Here is a 21,460-nt window from a genome sequence, read left to right as displayed (position 1 = left end):
CTATTCTGTGATGGGGCTTTCTGCAGTTTGTGTCTGCCCCTGTGGCATATGTAAGCCAAGAATGCCTGTTCATACAGGTTACATGTGCGATAATAAGGAAATGAGTACAATATATTGTATACCTACAATGAGATGTGGGAATTATTGAAAACTGATGTGATCTTTCATCTTTCAGGATAAACATTGGCTAATACGACAAGCCAAGACGCCAATGTCTAATGATTCCATACAGTTCCTGGACGATGCTTATCGCAAGAGGTAGGATTGTTGATATGACTTTGACTAGTATCTGTCTCTATCATAAGAAACAACTGACGGTATAAAATGGTTTTCATAAAAAAGCTTCCAATGCCCTAAAAAATAAAAATAATTTATATCTGCTGAAGTTTTTTCCATTCTAGTGCTGCCTCTCTGATCTCTTATTTACAGGGATGCAGCAATGATGTCTCATCTACAGCATCTGAACGCTGCAGCCAATCGCTTGGCTCAGCAGCTTCATTCTGTACCTCAGTTACTGGCTGCAACAATGACATATTGTAGATGGGACATCATTGCTGCGTTCCTGTATATAAAGAACAATAAACTTTATGTAAATGAATAGTACAGGTAAATATAAGAAACATTGGAATATATCACACATCAATTTCCTTCCCCACTCATCAGCCACTTCTTCCTCTCCCCTGCTTCCTGAACCAGTCATTAACTCTGAGTAAGACTTAAGAACAAATACCATTGATACATAGTTTAGAGATATACTCCGGGATAACATCCCATATCATTTAGGACATGGTAACCAGGACACTCCAAAAGCATTAATCCTACAAAGACTCCATGGAGTACAAAGTCCAATACACTCTAATAAAAATTCAACTGGTGAAAATGCAGGATCAAGTCATATAATGGCCAGAAATAGTGTTAGTTCTCATGTACACACTGGACAGCTTATTCTGTATAGTTAACTTTTGGAGTGCTGCCTATCCCCTGTGAACCCGGTAATATACTACTAGTGGTGTTTCATTTTTTTATTTTTTATAATAAATATGTATAATTTGGTTGAGCACACCTCCCTTGAGTCTATGGCTGTTTTTAATTAGTGTTGGAGGCCACCTGTCCTTTAAGTGTGTAGGCTTTTGACCTGGTAGAGGTATGACTGATAAAGGTTAGGGTTCCATCAGAGAACAGTCGCCTTGTCATGGCTGGTGGGCATACATGAGTAGTCCAATTTGTGGGCTAAGGATTTTTACTGGTTTTAATGATGCTTTGTTTGAAAACCCCAGTGCATACTGGGATAGTCAAATGAGTTATCGTCAGGGTGTGGAGGCTGTGGTCACTGCTTCAATATTTACCCCCCTACAAGAAACAAAGTGACTTTACTGACACCTGTATGTGCCGGTTGTCAATTCTGACGTATGCTCGGTAGATTTTAGTCACTGTGCTGTATGCACAGTGACCGTGCACTCGCTTGGCGATTCTGATCAGAATTAAGTAGTTGGCACATGAGTGCACTGTCAGTGCACATTGTAAAAAGGGTAGTCAGTGTGCTGGAAAAGCCTAGACCAGCGCCGCCCCCCATAAATGTCACGAGGATAATATTTTCCACTCTTCAACATTGAAATTGCAGCACCAAGAAGGGAAAAGTTATGGAAATCACAGGATCAATAAACATGTTAATATGCAAATGATGGGAAAAAAGGAAACCACGATCAAAATATCTCAATTTTATTTCACATAGAGTATGAGCCCCACATAGAGAAATACATGCACTTGCACGCCTAGCCATACTATCAGTGAGGTTATTAATGGTTGTCAGATGAGCGTTCTGCCACACTGAATGCACTTGGGCACACAAATCCTCAAGGTTCTCTGCTGGCAGCGCTTATTACAAGTGCTGACCAATGATGTTCTCGATGGCAAACATCTGGAGAGGCTGCAGGTCATGGTAGCAGGTGTAGGACATGCAAGCTACTTGCAGTTAGCATGAGCAATATGAGGCCTGGCATTGTTGTGATGAATGAGAAGACCATGCTCTGGTGGGACTCTAAACCTAATATTTATCAACATAAAAAAAACAGAAGTCGGCTCACCAACGATGAAGACACCTGTGCCACGAGGAGGAATGGAGCCGCCAGGGCTGCAGCAGCAAGTAGGATACATAATGTAGATTCTGTAGGGAAATGTCCTTGGGTAAGTGAAACATCATCTCCCTGTAGTCTGGCCTGCTATGTGCTATCATTTCTGGATTTTAATGTTTGTGAAATAAACTTCATGTTTTACTTACCTGAGGTGGTTTTGCTGGAGAATCTACATTTTTTTTCCCCCCCTAATATTTATCAAGTCTACAAATTTAAAGGGCATATAGTATCCAGCACTAATTAAAAAAGCCTTACATTAATTTCATAAATCCAAAGTTGTATATATTTATAATGTTATTTTGGAAACCTGACTACATCTTGGCATGTCCACCTAATTTGAGTGAATCCAGTTTAGGAATTTGAGTTCTGAATCACCTAGTGTTACACTCCTGCTTTACATAATCAATTATTATTTATATCGGCATTTTGCGCTTTCCAATAGTTTTTAGTTCTGCGATCTTCTTTCCAAGAATAAAGCTGGTGAATACTTTAACAGACATAGATTCCTTTTTCTTATTCACCCGGATCTAGATCTCCCTGCCTATGTAGTATAGCAATGAATAATGTAACGTATTTTAACCTACATTGGCGCTGTGTATGGCGGTCTGACATTCATACTGTGTGGTGCGCTGAACAGGTGGCAGACTTTGCTGTCTGTTGATGACCTGGTGGAGAAACTCCTCAAGCAACTGCAGGCACGTGGAGAACTGGATAACACCTTCATCTTCTTCACGTCTGACAATGGCTACCACACAGGTAAACACTGGGTTTGTTTTTTAAATTGTCTCTCTGGCGGGGGTATGGATTCTAAAATGCACAATTTTAGAATCCATAGTATTAGACAAGTTATTAGAAACTCCTTTCCCTAGTTCAGCTATTATTCCAGAAATCCCATCAGCTTAATATACTCCTAGTCCTAGACCTACAAGTACATACAAAATTGGAATGTAGGGAGCTGAACTAGGAAATATTTTCTGCAATTTTCAGTATCCTCCAATTTTATAGGTATTCCAGGCAAGGTTAAAATATCCAATCAATTTATAGTGTTGGGTCTAGTATACAGTATAGTTTTATATTGCATAAGAAATGAAAATGACTACAGTATACTACATACAAAAAAATACTGGCCACATCGACTACAAAATTTTTACACTGTGAATATGGTTTGTTGTATGGTCCGTAAGCTCTGGTCATAGTATCTACTGTACCATGTATTTCTTGTCTTTGTTGTAGGGCAGTTCTCCTTGCCAATCGATAAAAGACAACTCTATGAGTTTGACATTAAGGTCCCATTACTTGTCCGTGGGCCTGGGGTAAAGCCTAACCAGACAAGCCAGGTAAATTCAATGGACTAGAGTAAGTTTTAAACTTGTGTGCATTTATGTATTCTACCCAGAAGTTCTGGATGGGGAGATCCAATAAAGGTGCTGCCGTTGATAACAAACTGTGTTCCAGTTGTCTCTGCAGGAGCTAAATCCTCATTCAAACATCCATTTTTCCTGCGTATGTTCTATTCAGGTTTTTACAACGCATCGGCTGCCAATTGTGATGAGCGGGGAGGAGGGGGTCGGAGTTTCGGCCACGCAGACACGGTTGAAAATGGCGGTCACGACGCACAAAAAAAGTTACATTGAACGATTTTTTTGTGCGTCGCGTCCGCCAAAAACACGATGCATCCGTCGCACGACGGATGCGACGTGTTGCCATACATCACAATGTGTCGCTAATGCAAGTCTATGGAGAAAAAACGCATCCTGCTGGCAACTTTGCAGGATGCGTTTTTTCCCCAAAACGACGCATTGCGACTTGCGTCACACAACGCAAGTGTGAAAGTAGCCTTAGATGCCAGTGAGAGGCAGGTCATACAGCCAAATCAGATCTCATGCTTTACACTGAAGGGAGGCAACATCCTGAAACACGTGTCTGCAAATTGAGATTCTGGTTTGACTTTCTCTATCGCCTTTCTTTGGGGGACACAGGAACCATGGGTGTATGCTGCTGCCACTAGGAGGCTGACACTATGCAAATAAAAAAGTTAGCTCCTCCTCTGCAGTGTACACCCTACAGGAAGTAGGATATTCAGTTTAGCTTAGTGTCAGTAGGAGGTGGACACGGGTCTTTCATCTTTATATACCTCAATGTGTGTCGTTTCTTTTCAGGTTTTCCGGAAGGGATACAGGGTGAGCAGTCACACCTGTAGTCCCACCATACGGACTATGAGTACGGCGTGTACTGCCACCCCGTATCCTTATAGATCCTTCCCCAGGACCAAGATCCTAGCACACAAGCGTGCTCAGAAGTCCGGTCCTGGCTCCGTCCCCCACCCACTCGCCCACCAGAGCCTGTCGGTTGGAGGAGACGAGGGCGTCCATCAGCTCCCTGGACGTCTGATATCTCCCCCGGATTGAGGTTAGTCAGAACGGCGTGGGATATTTTAGGTGAGTATTCCACATACCCCCCCCCCCCATGCTGTTCCGCCTGAGAGCCTCCACTAATCTGGGGTGGTCACTGGAGCAGTCCTAGTTCAGTGCTGCGCAGTTTTTCCCCAGGCTGCCTTGGCCTGGTTGGCGCCTTGGTGGCCGCATCTCTGAGCCTGGCTTATAGGTAACCACGCTGCCTTTTTCCTGACGCGGCGCCGTGGCCGTGCAGCCAGCCGCGCCGTTTCCTTCCCCGGCGCTGCCCCCTTTCTGGCAGCCGCACCGGCTTCCTCCTGCAGCCGCACTTCTTTTCTATCACAGCGTGGCTGCCTTGCAGGCAGCTGCGCCGCTTTCTTGTGGCCGCACTTTCTCTCCCGCAGCGGCGGCCTTGCAGGCAACCGCGCCGCCTTCTCCTGCGGCCGCGCTGCGCCTGTTTTTGCAAGTGCATGTAAAGTAAGCTGCGGAGACACCATCACGTGTTTCTCAACGCAAGCAATGAATAGCCAGGCCTTTCCCCGGGAAGGAACAACCACGGGAAGGGCAGCATCCAATAAAGGAAAACATCCAATAAAGGAAAACCACCTATGCCAAGCATGGTATCCATCCACAGACAGCTGTTTCGGGGTTTTTGCCCCTCATCAGTGTGGAGTAGGAAACTGGCTATTAGGAGCAGTGCCTAGTAAAAGGCTGTGAAGGTACAGATGAATGACCTCGGGGAGACCAAAACATCCAACACAGCGGAGACACCATCACGTGTTTCTCAACGCAGTGATCCAGAACACTGCCCCCATCCCTTATGGGAAATATGCAAATGCATGTAAAGTAAGCTGCGGAGACACCATCACGTGTTTCTCAACGCAAGCAATGAATAGCCAGGCCTTTCCCCGGGAAGGAACAACCACGGGAAGGGCAGCATCCAATAAAGGAAAACATCCAATAAAGGAAAACCACCTATGCCAAGCATGGTATCAATCCACAGACAGCTGTTTCCTTGTTTTTGCAAGGTCACCGCACCATTTTTCCCGACGACCGCGTCCCACCCCGGCGGCCGCCGGCCCCAAATTTAGGCCCCGGCTTCTTCTGGGGCCTACTTCCGGCGCCGCGTCTCCTCACTTCCTTTCCCTCAGGCGGGCTTTTCTCCCGCCCGGCTTTCATTGGCGAGCTCCGCCCATCGGCGCCATCTTGGTGCTCCTGGCCTGGCGGTTAGCCCCGCCCACTTTTCCTGCGCCCCTGAAGTGGTTTTTAGGCATCAGGACCGCCTTGCGCTGGCTCCTCAAAGCGCTTAGCCTGGCGTTCTCATCCCTTGCGGCTCAGCATTGCAGCCGGTCCCGGACAGAAGTGTCCCAGAAGTCTGCTCTGTCTGCCTGCACCCCTGCGTTAAGGACCATCGACATCATGAAGTGCAGCTTTCCAACCATCACCTGTCGTGAGTAGCTCTGCTGCAGACTGACACTCTCCTCTGCTTTCCTGTCCCCTAACCTTCTGGCTTCTTCAGGGGTTCCTTCGCCATGTCTAATCTTAAGGGAAGTCGCTTTTGTCCTCCCTCTTCTACCTTAGTCTAACACCTTGCGTGTTCGCCTTATGCCCACCGCAGTGTCTGCCGTGAGTAGCTCTGCACCGCGGACTGATACTCTCCCCATCTGATTTTTTTCCTCGGACCCGTTCGGTCTAATTTTAAGGGAGGTCGCTTCCGGCCTCCTACCTTTTCTCAGGCAGGCTTGCAGCAACCCACATTATGCTCACCGCCCAGGAACCCCCACTGCTGCTCCGCCTCAGAGCAAAGTCCCCATCCTCTCTGTCTCTATCAGTAGCGGATCTCACACGGGTGTCCTAGACACTTGTGTCCGTGCCTGATCGGTTGCCCCTGCAGACTTCTGTAGTAGCCAGCGGGTCGCAAGAAGCTCCGTCCGAGTCTTCTAATACAGGCCGCGAAAGATCCAGACAGGAACGCCGGTCTGAGTTCTCTTCTCGGTCCATTTCGCCCCACGGTCCTTCTCTGTGGTCGACTTCCCCCTGGTCTTTACCCCCGGAGTCAGGCGAGGCTTTCTCTGAGGCGCCTTCAGAGGATAATTTGGGGCCGGATTCGAACCAAATCGCTAACATGAGGGATATGGTTCAAAGCCTCATTGGAGCGACCAATCAGACCTGTGGCATCAAAGATTCCTCTACGAAACCCGCAGATCAGGCGGTTTCATTTAGATGGTTTAAACTACCTCCCAAGGTATTGGCTCCTCATCCTCAATTCGAGGAGCGTCTGGCCAGAGAAAGAGCGAATTCGACCAGACGTTCTCAAAGAGACAAGCATCTTGGAGTCTCATATCTCTTTCCTCCGGATCTCATTGCCAACCGGAATGAGAGGCGTTAAAGAACGGCCTCTCCCCCTGTGGATCTGTTGGCTGCTAGACTTGCCACCAACACAGTCCTTACGCTGTCCGGTGGGGCGGCTCTGAAAGATTCCATCAATAGGATCATGGAATCCTTCGTGAAGTCGGCTTTCGAAACTGCCGCATCATCCCAATGCCCGCCTTTGGCTTCCACTTGGGTTTCGAAGTCTGTATCCGAGGGGCTAAACAACTCCGTTGGGGCATTCAAGCTGGAGCTCCATCAGGCCGGCTGGCGGAACTTGCCACCCAGATTACTCACGCCGGGGAATAATTTGTTCCCTGGACGTCGCGTCTTCTGCCGCACAGGCGCCCAGTAATGTTGCTGCCAGCCGTCGCACTGTTTGGCTCAAGAGTCACCAAAGTCCCTTACGAGCCTGCCTTTTCAAGGTTCACGTCCTTTCGGTTCCAGACAAGGCACAGAGAGAAAAAGACAAGACCAAAAGAATGGTATGCACTCCCCAAAGGTCCTTTCGGTTCCAAGCTGGACCAAATTATTAAGGACGCCACTGGCGGCACCAGTCACCCTTCTCCAGACCTCGCCTACTTCCCCTTAGGCAGCTACTTCGGTCTTTTCGACCTTTTTCGTAGTTTTGCGGCATCAGATTCCTCTTCGCAACAGCAGAGGCCACAGGCACGTTAAGAGAAGGTATTCTTCGACTCACTCTTTCCTGGCGTGCCCGCTACTCCTAAGGTGGATTCTCCAGGTCCTGGACTGGAAATTCCACCTAGGCATGACCCACGACTAGACCCCAGCCCGTTTCTCAGGCTGGGCAACCGTCTCCTGTTCCTCAGGAACGTCTGGGTCTCCTCAGTAGAGGACGCATGGGCCAGGGCACTTGTATCCTCTAGATACAAAATCTTCATTTCACGGTCCTGGGATCGTTTTCTTCGAATCCCAACCTCCAAGAGACCCCGCTCTGGTCCCGGGTTTCTTTACAGCCATTGTTTCCCTCCTTAAATCCGGGGTAATCGTTCCCGTCCCAGAACAGGAACGGTTCAACAGTTCACAGGCTTCTCTTCAAATCTTTTTGTACTGACAGAGGACGACAAGGTTCGTCCCAGTCTGGATCTCAATTTGCTGAACAGGAAGTTTCGTCGGAGACACTTCAGGATGATATTACCTCATTCAGTAATCGCTTCCATGGAGGCTCAGGAATTTCGGTTTCAGGCTCCCGAAAATGTCTATCCATCTTTCCCGACATTCTAGCCGTTGCAGGTGGCTCGTCAACAGGAAGAAGTTCCGTCTAGTTAAGCGCCTCGTATCTCCGGGCATGTGCTTCGACACTTGTCGGACCAGAGTCTTCCTTCCCGAAGACAGGATATCCCTCCTTTGTCAGGAAGTTCGCTTGCTCCAGGGTTTTCGGCTCCCCTCCTTTCCGATGGGCCTTAAAGGCCCTAAGGAGGTTAGTTGCAACATCGGAAGCAATTTTCCCTTCGCCTGTTTCATTCAAGACTTCTTCAGCAGGCTATTCTATCACAGGGGACAGGTCTGTCTTCTCCCTGCATCGTCCGATCCGGCTTTCTCCCGGGTCAAACGGTTCCTCGACTGGTGGCCGAGGTCACTTCTCTTATCCCAGAGTAGATCCTTCACAGCATATCCTTCCTTCCAGTTCCCTGGCAGGTGGTGACGACGGACGTCAGCCCGCTCGGCGGAGGCGCGGGGCTTTGTCTCCTGTTCTTTCAGGGTTGTTGGTCGGCGCAGGAGTCCTCTTTGCCGATCAATGTCCTCGAGTTCCGGATCATCTTTCTGTCTTTCCTTCACTGGGTATGGATTCTCAGCAGCCTGCCAATTCGAATCCAGACAGACAATGACACAGCAGTGGCATATGTCTACCACCAGGGGTGGACTTGGCGTTCTCTGGCCTCGGCCGAGATTCCAGGATCCTCCTTTGGACAGAGGCAACGGTCCTGGTGAGCTCCGCAGTGCTTGTCCCCGGCGTGGACATTTAGGCCGCCGACTTCCTCGGCCGCGAGGGCCTCGCGGCAGGGGAATGGTACTTCAGGAGGTTTCCTATCGGATTGCTCTTCCATTGGGGACTCCAGAGGTGGACCTCATGGCGTCCCGATTGAACAGGAAGGCCCCTCGGGTCGGCCCAGGGTCCCGTGATCCTCTCACAGTGGTGTTGACACTCTGGCCATTCCTTGGTCGCAGTTCGTGCTCCCCTATCGGTTCCCACGCCTTCCCTTGCTTTCCAAGCTGTCGAAAAAGATCAAGGCTGGATGGATGCCGGTCATTCTGATCGTCCCGGATTGGCCCAGGAGGTCTTGGTTTGCAGACATCGTCAATTTTCTCGCGGACACCCCGGGTGCCTTTCCAACGGACCCGATCTGCTGTCTCAGGGTCCGATCCGCCACCCGAATTATCGGTCGCTCAGTTTAACGGCGTGGCTGTGGACTCCACAGTTCTAAGAGCGTCCGGCCTTTCGGCCCAGATGAGTCACTCTATAATCCAGGCTGGGAAGCCTTCGTCTTCTTCCAGGATCTACTATCATACCTGGAAGGCTTACTTTCGTTGATGCGAGTCCAACCGCTTTTCACCTATGTCCTTTTTCCCTGCCTTCCATTTGGTTTTCCTTCAGGCAGGACTGGATTCGGGCTTCGCTCTCAGTTCCCTAAAGGGCCAGGTTCCTGCGCTCTTCTTCCCTTTAAGAAGACTTTATCTTCTCAGCCACAGGTTAAGACCTTCCTTCAAGGAGTAGCCCACGCGGTCCCTCCGTACAGGGCCTCTATGGATTCATGGGAATTTAAAGGTTGTGTTGGTTGTTCTTAGGGGTTCCCCCCCTTTGAGCCTTTCAGGGAGTTTTCCCTGTCAGTTCTATCTCGGAAGGTGGCTTTTCTCAGGTCCATCTCTTCGATCCACCGCGTTTTTGAGTTGGCGGCCATTTCTTGCCGACCTCCTTTCTTGATTTTCCACCAGGACAAGGTGGTCCCAGGCCTCCGCCTTCCTTCCTTTTTTTTCGAGGTGGTTTTCATCTTTCCACCTCAACGAGGACATCGTTCTACCTTTCCTTTTGTCCAGCTCCGACTCATCCTCTGGAGCGATCGTTGAACAGGCTGGGCCTCGTCAGGGCAGTGAGGATCTCCCTGGCTAGCACGGCCGTTTTCTGAAATATGGATTCTCTTTTCGCCATCCCTGATGGCGTGCGTAGAGGCCTGCTGGCTTCCAAGACTATTGCTCGCTCTATCAGAACGGCAATTTTGGAAGCTTACCGGGTCAAGAACAAGAGTGCCCCCTCCTGAGATAAAGGCTCACTCTACCCGGGCAGTCGGCGCTTTCAGTGCGGTACGTCACGGGGCTTTCGCCGACGGCTTTGCAAAGCGGCAACCTGGTCTTCCATCCACACGTTGCACCGAACTACGGCGGACTCCAGCCTGGGCAGAAGGATCCTGCAGGCGGCAGTGGTGAGTCCTCGGACCTGCTGGAAGTCTTTTTTTTCCCACCCCAGGGACTGCTTTGGAACGTCCCATGGTTCCTGTGTCCCACAATGAAAGGCGATAGAGAAAACAGGATTTTTGGTTGCTTACCGTAAAATCTGTTTCTCGGAGCCTTCATTGGGGGACACAGCACCCTCCCAAGTTGAACAGCTCTGTTTACTGTTTATGTTTGAGTTCTTTGAACACTCTTTGAGTGTTTGAAACTGTTAATCTATGGAGCGCCGTGGAATTTGTTGGTGCTATGTAGATAAAGTTTATTATATTATTATTATTATTCTTTCTCTTTTACACGTTGCTTCTCCTACTGCTTTCTCACTAACTGAATATCCTACTTCCTGTCGGTAGGGTGTACACTGCAGAGGAGGAGCTAACTTTTTTATTTGCATAGTGTCAGCCTCCTAGTGGCAGCAGCATACACCCATGGTTCCTGTGTCCCCCAATGAAGGCTCCGAGAAACAGATTTTACGGTAAGCAACCAAAAATCCTGTTTTTATCCCAAGTTATGTGGCAAGGCTTGTTAAATGATTTATAATGACTTTTAGAATTGTTACTTCTAACGAGTATCACTAGAGGTCAAGTCGTCTTCTTCTTTGAAGAGAGGCGTACGTAGGGTAAATGCGTTACGACAGTGGTGAAATAAGTTAAGGTACCTTCACACTCAGCGACGCTGCAGCGATACCGACAACGATGCCGATCGCTGCAGCGTCGCTCTTTGGTTGCTGGAGAGCTGTCACACAGACAGCTGTCCAGCGACCAACGATCCCGAGGTCCCCGGTAACCAGGGTAAACATCGGGTTACTAAGCGCAGGGCCGCGCTTAGTAACCCGATGTTTACCATGGTTACCAGCGTAAACGTTAAAAAAACAAACACTACATACTTACCTTCCGCTGTCTGTCCTCCGGAGCTCTGCTTTCCTCTGCACTGTCAGCGCCGGTCAGCCGGAAAGCAGAGCGGTGACGTCACCGCTGTGCTTTCCGGCTGGCCGGCGCTGAAACAGGATGCAGGAGGAGTGCAGAGAAGCACAGCGCCGGGGACAGACAGCTGAAGGTAAGTATGTAGTGTTTGTTTTTTTAACGTTTACACTGGTAACCAGGGTAAACATCGGGTTACTAAGCGCGGCCCTGCGCTTAGTAACCCGATGTTTACCCTGGTTACCAGTGAAGACATCGCTGGATCGGCATCACACGCCGTTCCAGCGATGTCAGCGGGAGATCCAGCGACGAAATAAAGTTCTGGACTTTCCTCAGCGACCAACGATCTCCCAGCAGGGGCCTGATCGTTGGTCTCTGTCACACATAACGATATCGTTAATGATATCTTTGCTTTTTGTGACGTAGCAACGATATCGTTAAGGAAATCGTTATCGTTGCTACGTCACAAAAAGCAACGATATCATTAACGATATCGTTATGTGTGACGGTACCTTTTAAAGTGGTGGAGGTACTCACTTGTGGTTATGCCAAATCAGCACAAAACCCGATGCTGCCACTGTCCTTATTCCATGGCTGAGTGTGTCAAATGCGGCCATGAGGCAATAATTTAAAGAATAAGTGTTTGTGGAACATTGTCCAAACAATAGACAGATCTTAGGGCAAGGTGAATGAAATCTTCTTTATTAAGTAATCTTAAAAACACCACAGATTTCAGGGCACCTTTTTGAAGTGATAAACCATTTCACCTTGCTCCGGGATCAGTCTGTTGGTTTGTTTGGACATCATTCCACAAACCTTTATTTTTAAAGGGAACCGGTCAGCAGGATTGTGCACAGTAACCTACAGACAGTGTCAGGTCGGCGCTGTTATACTGATTACAATGATACTTTTGTTGATGAAATCTGTCTTGTGCTTCTTTTTTAATCCTTATATTCAGTTTTTAGTTAATGATATGCTCGTGTCCTAAGGTGGGGTAGGTGTATGTGGTGCTCTGATTAGGTATTCATAATGCAGACCGCTGACAGGTCACCGATCCCTCATTGACCTGCCCCCTAGTTTGCATAATGAATATACTAATTTTTTTTTTTTTTTTAAATAAACATGTCACTTCATCAAAAAGTGTGCAGGCGCCACCAATCACTTGTCAGTTAGTGACTATTATATTGCCGTGTTGAAAAGAAAAAAAAAAATCACCATCAAAATGGCACCCTCAGCTGTGCCTGCGCATTAGCATCTATCACGTGCCGATAGATGCTACAGTGCAAGCGCCTCCGCCCGCCCCTTGTTGCTGCAGCCAAAAAAAATTTACACTACATCAAAATGGCGCAGGCACAGCCGACGTCGCCATTACCATCTATTGCATACCAATATATGCTACTGTGTATGCGCCGCCTCCAGCCCTTTTTTGTTGTAGTGTAAATTTTTGTGGGGGCTGCAGCAACAAGGGGCGGGCGGAGGCGCTTGCACAGTAGCACCTACTCCGCCTTAGGAGAAGAGCATATCATTTAACTAAAAACTGAAAATAAGGATTAAAAAAGAAGCACAAGACAGATTTCATCAACAAAGGTATCATTGTAATCCGTATAAGGGTGCGTGTGCACGTTGCGGATTGGCTGTGGATCCACAGCGGATTTGGCCCTGCGGATTCGCAGCAGTTTTCCATGCAGTGTACAGTACCATGTAAACCTATGGAAAACCAAATCCGCAGTGCCCATGCTGTGAGAAATTTCGCTTGGAAGCGCTGCGGTTTATTTTCCGCAGCATTTAAATTCTTTGTGCAGATTCTGTAGCGTTTTACACCTATTCCGCAGGTGTAAAAACGCAGGCAAAATCTGCATAAAATCCGCAGGTAAAACGCAGGATCCACAAATGGAATCCGCAACGTGTGCACATACCCTAATGGCGCTGACCTGACACTGTGTGTAGGTTATGGTGCACAATCCTGCTGACAGGTTCCCTTTAGCAGATGTTTATCGGCACATCCTCTATACCTGATTTGTTATTTCTTCTATTTTAGGCACTTGTTGCAAACATTGATCTTGGTCCAACCATCTTGGATATTGCTGGATTTGACCTTAATAAGACCCAGATGGATGGGATGTCATACTTCCCTATTTTGGCAAGTAGAGGCGTTGTCTTGTATTATGTCAAACATTGAAACCATCAACTAGTGCTGCAGTAATAATCGTAGTAACAAAGATTGGTTCAAGATTAAAAAGTGAATTTGTGAGGCTTCTTGTCTGGTTTTGAGTAGATTAAAAGTAGAATGGTATGAAAAATTATTTATAATAAATGGGTTTTCCATGAACAGCTCATTCCTGGGATAGGTAATCCATATCAGATCAGTGAAGATCTAACAGTTGGCACCCCCATTGATCAGCTGTTTGGCCAGGTTTACAGATCAGCAATAATACAGCTCAGAACGCTGTGTAATTGCCGTTCTCAGATTCTGCAACTCTGTTCCCATTCACTTCAGTAGTAGATGATGTGCAGCACCCGAGAGCAGCCACTACAATGTACAGAGCCGTGCTGTTCAGCCGTGTACATCCAACCACTTGTGGATCCGTAAACAGCCGATTGCTGGCAGAGCCAGACCCCTACCTGCCAGTTATTGAAGCCCTGAAAAAAAAATGATGTAATTTTATACATTTTCTTTCTGAAAACTACCAGTAACATAAACTATCATCCCTCTCTTTCCTGTTTCTACAGTCACATATCACAATCCAGGAAGCTTCCAATATGTTTAGGGGATTAGGGAAGGAAAACATTATGCTATTCTGTCCACTTTTGGGCCATGGAAGCCAAGACGCATGTTGAAGGGGTATTCCCATCTCCATGATGCTATCCCAACATGTAGTATAATATTAGCAAACACCTCAAATTAGAAATGTAGCAGTGTTTCTGATTGCTATGCCGGTTACGACCATTGATAGTGACTTAGTTGCTAATGGTCGTAACCATGGATACCTAAGGTCCCGCAATGCCCTCCACATGAGGAAAGAGACCTAGCGAATCAGAAAAACTATTCATTTATAATTGGAGGTATTTGCGAATATTACCATATTACACCTAATACATACTGGGATTGGATCTTAGAGATGGGAATACCCCTTTAAGTGTAACTGTATGTTCACAGATAGTTTCCCTTGCAAAGCTCTGTTCACGTGTCTGTTCAGATGTTTCATTTAGGGTTTGTCTCATAGATTGGAAAATCATTCTGAATGCAGATGCAAAACTTCTTTTGTTCTAAAAGAAAAAAAACATGTGAACAGAGCTCTATGGAGATGTAATGGAAGTATAAACCAACAAGGGTCCACAAGTCCATAACGCCAAGTCATTCCACCTGCATGTTCACTATGCCTCGGACTTGTTCTGAACAAGATATGTGCTTCTGTTTTCAGAGGAACAGCAATGGCACCTGGAGAACTGATCTTTTGGTGGAATATCAAGGAGAAGGTGTTAATCGTACTGATCCGTCATGTCCTGCTTATGGGCCTGGAGTGTCTGTATGTAATATCAATGACCTAATGTTGAGAAATGACCTATTGTGGTGTTGGCTCCCTAGGTTAGGTCAACATTCACCCATGTTAACCCTATCCTTGTAATAATTATGGTGACGGCAATTGTGTAAACTTATGTTGCAGTACTGTGTGGCCATATGGTGACACATGGAGTACCTTTTGTCTTTTTCTTCAGAGCTGCAGGTACAATTAATGCCACTGATGGTATTTTAGGCAATCGTTATGTTTTACATAATTACTAAATAAGTATCCAACAAAATATGGCATGATTATTTTTTTTAATGGGATTATTATGGAATCTGAATGCAAAAAAACAAAACTGAATGCCTACATGTTCTTATATATTTTAAAACTATATGCATACATTTTGTTCTAGGGCATACCTAATGTGCTTTTACATAACATGGAGAACATTCTAGTTTTTGACAAACCGACTGCCTAATTTTTGTGCAGATGAGGGCAAGGGATGTCTCGTAGGTTTCTGTAAGTCATAGAGAGCTCGCTCCTGGCCTCTAAACTTCTGTTATTTAACTCTTTAATTTCAATGACTTCCAGCAATGTTTCCCAGACTGTGTGTGTGAAGATGCGTATAACAACACTTATGCCTGTGTGAGGACGATTTCTAAAGACCACGACTTGCAGTATTGTGAGTTTGATGATGCAGAGGTGGGTTGATGCGCACAACTTGCGTTTTGTAAAATATGCGAAGATCTGGTAGAACCATTATTTTTATTTTGTTATACATGTTAGTAATAAGCCACCACCCAAAAAATGTAGGAAGAGTTTGTGTTTTTTAAATATTTTTATGTCTTAAATATTGAATTTCAGGTTTTTGTTGAAGTCTATAATTTGACGGCAGATCCAAACCAGTTGACAAACATTGCTAAAACCATAGACCAAGAGATCCTAGAAAAGATGAACCATCGGCTTATGGTCTTGCAGTCCTGTTGTGGAGTTTCCTGTCGAAGTCCAGGGGTCTTTGATCCTAGGTAATGCATCTCTACTAGGCTATCAACAGTTGGAGATATATTTTGGTTGGAAACCTATTTCTTCATTATGGGACTTTAGTTGTCCATTTAATGAAGATCAAATAAAAATTCCCAAATTCATACCCTACAATATTTAGCAGTTTTTCTGCAGTTTTACCCCAGAACATTGAACATACTCAGTTTGCCAATTCTTTTTTTGGCAGGTGTGATCTCATAAATCCGTTAAAATAGAAGTTTTTCCAGGACAATTGTGGCCAGCTCTTTAGATTTATCAATTGTTTTTCACTATTGTGTTTTATGCATGTACTAAGCAAAGCAGCACAGAAAAAGAACCAAGAACACACAGACCAGCCATCCAATATATCGAAAGAAACCTTAAACTAATATGACAATATTCTTCCTGCAGGTACCAGTTTGACCCAATGTTGATGTTCAGAAATCAAGATGACCTGGGCCATATGCTGCGGAGAAAGTCTTTGAAGCAGAGCACCTTGCTTTAGAGGGTGGGATTTTCGCGACCGTCACTTTGAAGTAATGAAGCTGGCCTCTTGATTGCCAATGGGCAGCCTTGCAGATTGCCACGATCTGTTTTATTGCTGTCATTTTTTGTGCAGGACTTAATCAAAACCTGGCTATCTGTGTTGAAATCTGTGAATTATGGCAACTCTGGCCATGTCGATGTTTGTTCTCTTCCCAGAACTGTTACTGTGTGGGCCTCATGTGGCTGACATGTCACCGCTCTGGATGGTTGGCTGGATTATTGTAATGGCGATGCTTTTTGAGATAAAGGGAACAGAACTAGTCATATTCTAGTATTTTAGCCAGTCTAAAAAGCAATGAAGCTTTGTTTGATTACGAGCTGATCTAGATATCCAAACTAAACTCTAATGCTTGGCACTAATGTCTTGTAATCAGATTATTTTTGTAAAAAAAAATATTTTTTTCTATTTAGAAATGCTGAACAAAGAAAGGAGAATAAAAGCATTACTGCAAAAAAACATTGCATACCATCAAATAATAGAAAACAATTATATAAAAATATAACAGGCTGATTTTATTAACACTTCAAAAACACCACAAACAGTTAAAACATAATTAAAAAATATATACAAACACCATCCAATACACTCGGGTAATAGAGACCATGACTCAGTGTAGTAATGTAACCCAAGTATAACCTAGTGGCTCATGAGGTTATGCCCAAGTGATGCCCAATGTGATGCATCACTTCACCAGGTTGTATTCTCATGGGAGGTTTTCTTCTGTTTATATTGTGAGGCCCAGTGGTACTATCATGTACAGGTGACCTGTAAGCCTGTTAGTTGGTTCGTTAGTCCTTTACTATATTGGACAACCATTTTTGCCTGCTATTCTTTTTGCTGCATTGCCCTATGTGCTTTTATGGGCTATTTATGGTATTGTCCAATTTTTTTGCGCACTACCTCATGAGCCACTAGGTTATACTTGGGTTACATTACTACACTGAGTCATGGTCTCTATTACCTGAGTGTATTGGATGGTGTTTGTATATATTTTTTAATTATGTTTTAACAGTTTGTGGTGTTTTTGAAGTGTTAATAAAATGTTTTCTGTTATTTGATGGTATGCAATGTTTTTGCAGTAATGCTTTTTTCTCCTTTCTTTGTTTAAATTTGTCTTTATTACTGATATTGCACCCTCTATATACTTTTCATACTATATAGCAGTGCGCCCAATTTCTTGGTTTTTGCTATTTAGAAATGCTGAACACATATCAGGCTTTCATGACCTCAAAAGACATCGGCACTAGTTTTTCTCAAATTTCTTAATCATCACTTTATTTTATATTCCTTTCAATCCTATGGTCTTTATCATGTGGTCATATGCATTTAGATGTGTGCTTGACCTGGTGGATATTCTAGGCATAGCTATTGAATATATGACCACTCCGTTACATAAAGACAAAATTACATCTCATATACTGACAATGTTCAGACTGGTAAAACGTCCTCTATAACTTGGAGAAAATTATGGCCATCTACTCACCTTCTAGTGAAACTTGATGGCATGGCTTATTAGTAGTGATGAGCAAATATACTCGTTACTCGAGATTTCCCGAGCATGCTCGGGTGTCCTCTGAGTATTTGACTGCTCGGAGATTGTTTTCCTCACCTCAGCTGAATGATTTACATCTGTTAGGCCTCTTTCACATTTCCGTCGGTACGGGCCCGTCGCAATGCGTCGGGCCGACGTACCGACGGACGCTGTGAATTCTCTGCAAGACGTGAGCAGCGGATGAAGTTTTTCGACGCATCCGCTGCCCATTCTGCAGTCCGGGGAGGAGGGGGCGGAGTTTTGGCCGCGCATGCGCGGTCGAAAATGGCGGACGTGACGCACAAAAAAAATGCTACATTGAACCTTCTTTGTGACGACGGTCCGTGAAAACACGACGGATCCAGTGCACGACGGACTCGATGTGTGGCAATCCGTTATGATCCGTCGCTAATACAAGTCTATGGGCAAAAAACGCATCCTGCAAGCACATTTGCAGGATCCTTTTTTGTGCCCTAAATGACGGATTGCGGTGGATTGCAAACGACGGAAGTGTGAAGGAGGCCTTAGCCAGCTTGATTACATGTGGGGATTCCCTAGCAACAAGGCAACCCCCACATGTACTTATGCTGGCTAATACCTGTAAATCCCTCAGCTGCGGCGCAGAAAACTAAATCTCCGAGTACTTACAAATACTCGGAGGACACCCGAGCATGCTCGAGAAATCTCGCGTAACGAGTATATTCGCTCATCACTACTTACTAGCATATAGTATGCACATTTCTCTTTTGATTTTTTTTTTTTTTGCCAAGATTACGGTACATAGAAATATTTGTGACTGAAAGATAAATCTGTCCTACAGGAAGTATATTCCTAAATTCTCCTGCTGGGATCTGTAACTTATTTTTAGCAAAAGGTAAAAAGACAAATGCAGAAGGGAACTGGGAGTGAGCTAAAAATCCACAGCCAGTTGTTTCTCATCACTGTACTGTCTAGTAGCACTTTGTAAACGTTTTTCCCTATTAGTTGAAATTTCAAATATCATCCAGAATGAAAACCACTAGGTTTTAAAAGGGTATTCTTGTGTTCTTAAATCACTTTAGACAGCATGAAAATTAAACAGGTTGCAATTGACTTGATTTTCTATTTACTTTCATGCCCCTGCTGAGTTTTTTCTTGCATAGGTACAGCTTTTTCCAAGGAGATCAACTACCAGAACCCTGCCAATTATGCACAGTAGTTACATGCAGGCTGAGTTAACTCCTGAGATCCCAATTGCCTCTCTCCAGCCCATTGATTTCTATAGAGCTGTTAATTGCTCACCTCCTGCCCCTATCCTTGTCAGCTCCTGACTGAGCTGCTCTTATCAGTCCTGCATAATCACAATCCCTATCCCACAGCATGGGCAGTTTCCAGATTAAGATAACTATTTACTGTTCTCAATTTCCTGAGCCTTGTGCTTGTTCAAATGCACCATTATCTCTGTTAAGATATTGATAAGTGTAGACTCAGAACAATGACTGTAGTAGAAGGAAACTGACCAGAACTGTCACACAAAGAGGTATGTCTGCACCCCTCCTTTTCCCCAGCAACTAGTATATAAGACACAAGGGTTATTCTTAGGTTATTTCTTACTCTTGGTTAAGTAGGTTCACATTAAAGATATGTAGTAATGGTACTCTGTTCTTTCTCAGTATGGACATCAGACTTGATGATAAATGTCCTAAAAACGTTACTTTGTGGCAATGATAAGTTTTTTTTTTATGTTTGTGATTTATTATACCCTTAGGTTGATCATGGTTATTTTAGTGCATTATTATGAACAATGATATGTTTGTAAGTAATGCATCACATTGTATACAAACGTCTGTAAAGGAACTCAAAGTAATTAGGTTAGTATATGAAGTATTCCAAGTTTTATATTTATTTAAACTTATCTTACACAATTGTATACATGGAAAATTATTATGGAGATTGCATTCTATTTTTATGTCCTCATTAAATAAATCTACATAGATGCTGTAATTTACGGAGTGGAAATATGCTGTATTCCGAAGTGCTTGTCCATACAACATAATCTATGAATACAGCCACAGTGTAAAAGATGGATGCACCCAGCATCGTGCTGAGATTTGTATGATATAGGAATGAAGCTCTGTATCCCATCACTGGTATGATAACTGATAAATGGAGGAACCAGCACAAATTACAGTTAAAATCGAATAGACTGCAGTTGTATAAAAAAAATATTCATTTTAAATTGAACATTAGCAAATGGTTTCACAGAATGACTATTACAATAAAATCCAAAATATTTTCCCGTGGAAAAAGAGTGGTGGAAAGTGTTCTAGTACGGTCTAATAAAATAGCATGGGTTGTTCCACATAAAAACAAACTGCGCACTACTTGCTGACATGAGATTCCCTGTTCCAGAGCTCTGGGGGGAATTGTGGTGATGGCAATGCTGAATTTAAGTCAAATAAAAAAAAAAAAAAAGCTCATGCAGTAGCACTGTACATTTGTGAACACGGCCTTAGCAACTTTTTTTTTTTTTTTTTTTTTTTTTTAACCGCAGTATATAGATATTTGTCAAAAACTGTCAGAGAAGCTCATGATTTGCCAGTGTGACTGCAACTGTGTGGCTATGGCGGCTATACCCGACTCTTGGAGAAAATGCCAACAGTGGAATGGATCATGCTCAGTCGATATTATGGAACACAAGTATTTGCAATGAAGTTGAAATTTATTTTTCTTTTGAAATGTGGAAATCATGCCATATCTGGTCTTTATAAGCTGATGAGACTAAACTGGAATATGAGGACATATATGCCTGTGTCCATGTCCGTTTTTGAGAGAGAAAAGCTTTTTTTTTTTCTCCAGTCCTGAAAACCCCTTTAATGCCATAGCAATGATGAAAAGTCTTGTCTGTTAAGTTCTATACTGTTATCCACTTACTGTGAGAATTTACTGACTGCAAACAAAGAACAAAGTAAGAGAACAAGGCCAGTTTTACTGCCCAATATATACAGTCATTTAAAGATACTTTGCACTGGTATTTTATAGCTGCTTGATGCAGAATTGTATGGTTTGCCTTTGTTTTCTTTCAGTCTGTAATTTACTTTTCCCTGTGTGGAATTGGTTAACTTACTTAGAAAGTGACCTTTAACTTGACCCTGTTCACTGCTGCACTTTTCAATAAAATTTAATTTCTGTCAGTTTTAAACATTTTCTCGTAGTTATTGTGTATTTCATAGTTGCCTCATTATTGCTTTGCTAAAATCTGCCACACATCGGTCTATATTTGTGTATACACTGCGCAGTTACTATACCTCTGCTGAGCCTACATATGTATGGGGGAAATGTAGCTGTGTCTTCTGGGGGCATGACCTGTAATGGCGTAATGCATCCCCAGCAACAATTGCAGCAACGACAGATCCAGGAATAGGGCTGAGGCCACTCCCTGTTCCTGGCTCGATCCGGGGGCGGGACCTGATGGCTATACAGAATAAAAACCTCCCCCTACCTCTGAACCATACTTTGGGAGATATTGCAGATGGAAGACCTCAAACAACCTGGAGAACCTACAGAAGCAGCCCCTCCGACCATGGTTAAATCCCT

At 44.7% G+C, this 21,460-nt stretch overlaps 1 protein-coding gene across 3 annotated transcripts in view; it reads left to right on the top strand.

Moving 5' to 3' along the window:
• The window catches only part of GNS (glucosamine (N-acetyl)-6-sulfatase), an 86,991-nt gene extending 65,926 nt beyond the window's left edge, over window positions 1-21,065 (top strand). The window contains exons 7-15 of one of the 3 annotated variants that reach the window (XM_069764676.1): window positions 176-258; window positions 2,770-2,888; window positions 3,366-3,469; window positions 13,319-13,420; window positions 14,703-14,807; window positions 15,378-15,488; window positions 15,651-15,811; window positions 16,218-16,342; window positions 20,418-21,065. In XM_069764676.1, the coding sequence (XP_069620777.1) occupies window positions 176-258; window positions 2,770-2,888; window positions 3,366-3,469; window positions 13,319-13,420; window positions 14,703-14,807; window positions 15,378-15,488; window positions 15,651-15,811; window positions 16,218-16,311 (879 nt within the window). In that variant the 3' untranslated portion in view covers window positions 16,312-16,342; window positions 20,418-21,065. Of the gene's footprint in view, window positions 1-175; window positions 259-2,769; window positions 2,889-3,365; window positions 3,470-13,318; window positions 13,421-14,702; window positions 14,808-15,377; window positions 15,489-15,650; window positions 15,812-16,217 lie in introns of all 3 variants that reach the window. The other 2 variants (XM_069764677.1, XM_069764675.1) reach the window with 2 other exon arrangements.
• Window positions 21,066-21,460: the final 395 nt, after the last annotated feature.

Source organism: Ranitomeya imitator, chromosome 4 (genome assembly GCF_032444005.1).
Source record: "Ranitomeya imitator isolate aRanImi1 chromosome 4, aRanImi1.pri, whole genome shotgun sequence".
NCBI lineage: Eukaryota > Metazoa > Chordata > Amphibia > Anura > Dendrobatidae > Ranitomeya > Ranitomeya imitator.
The sequence above is the reverse complement of the archived record's forward strand: the minus strand, read 5'-3'. Positions and strand labels throughout refer to the sequence as shown.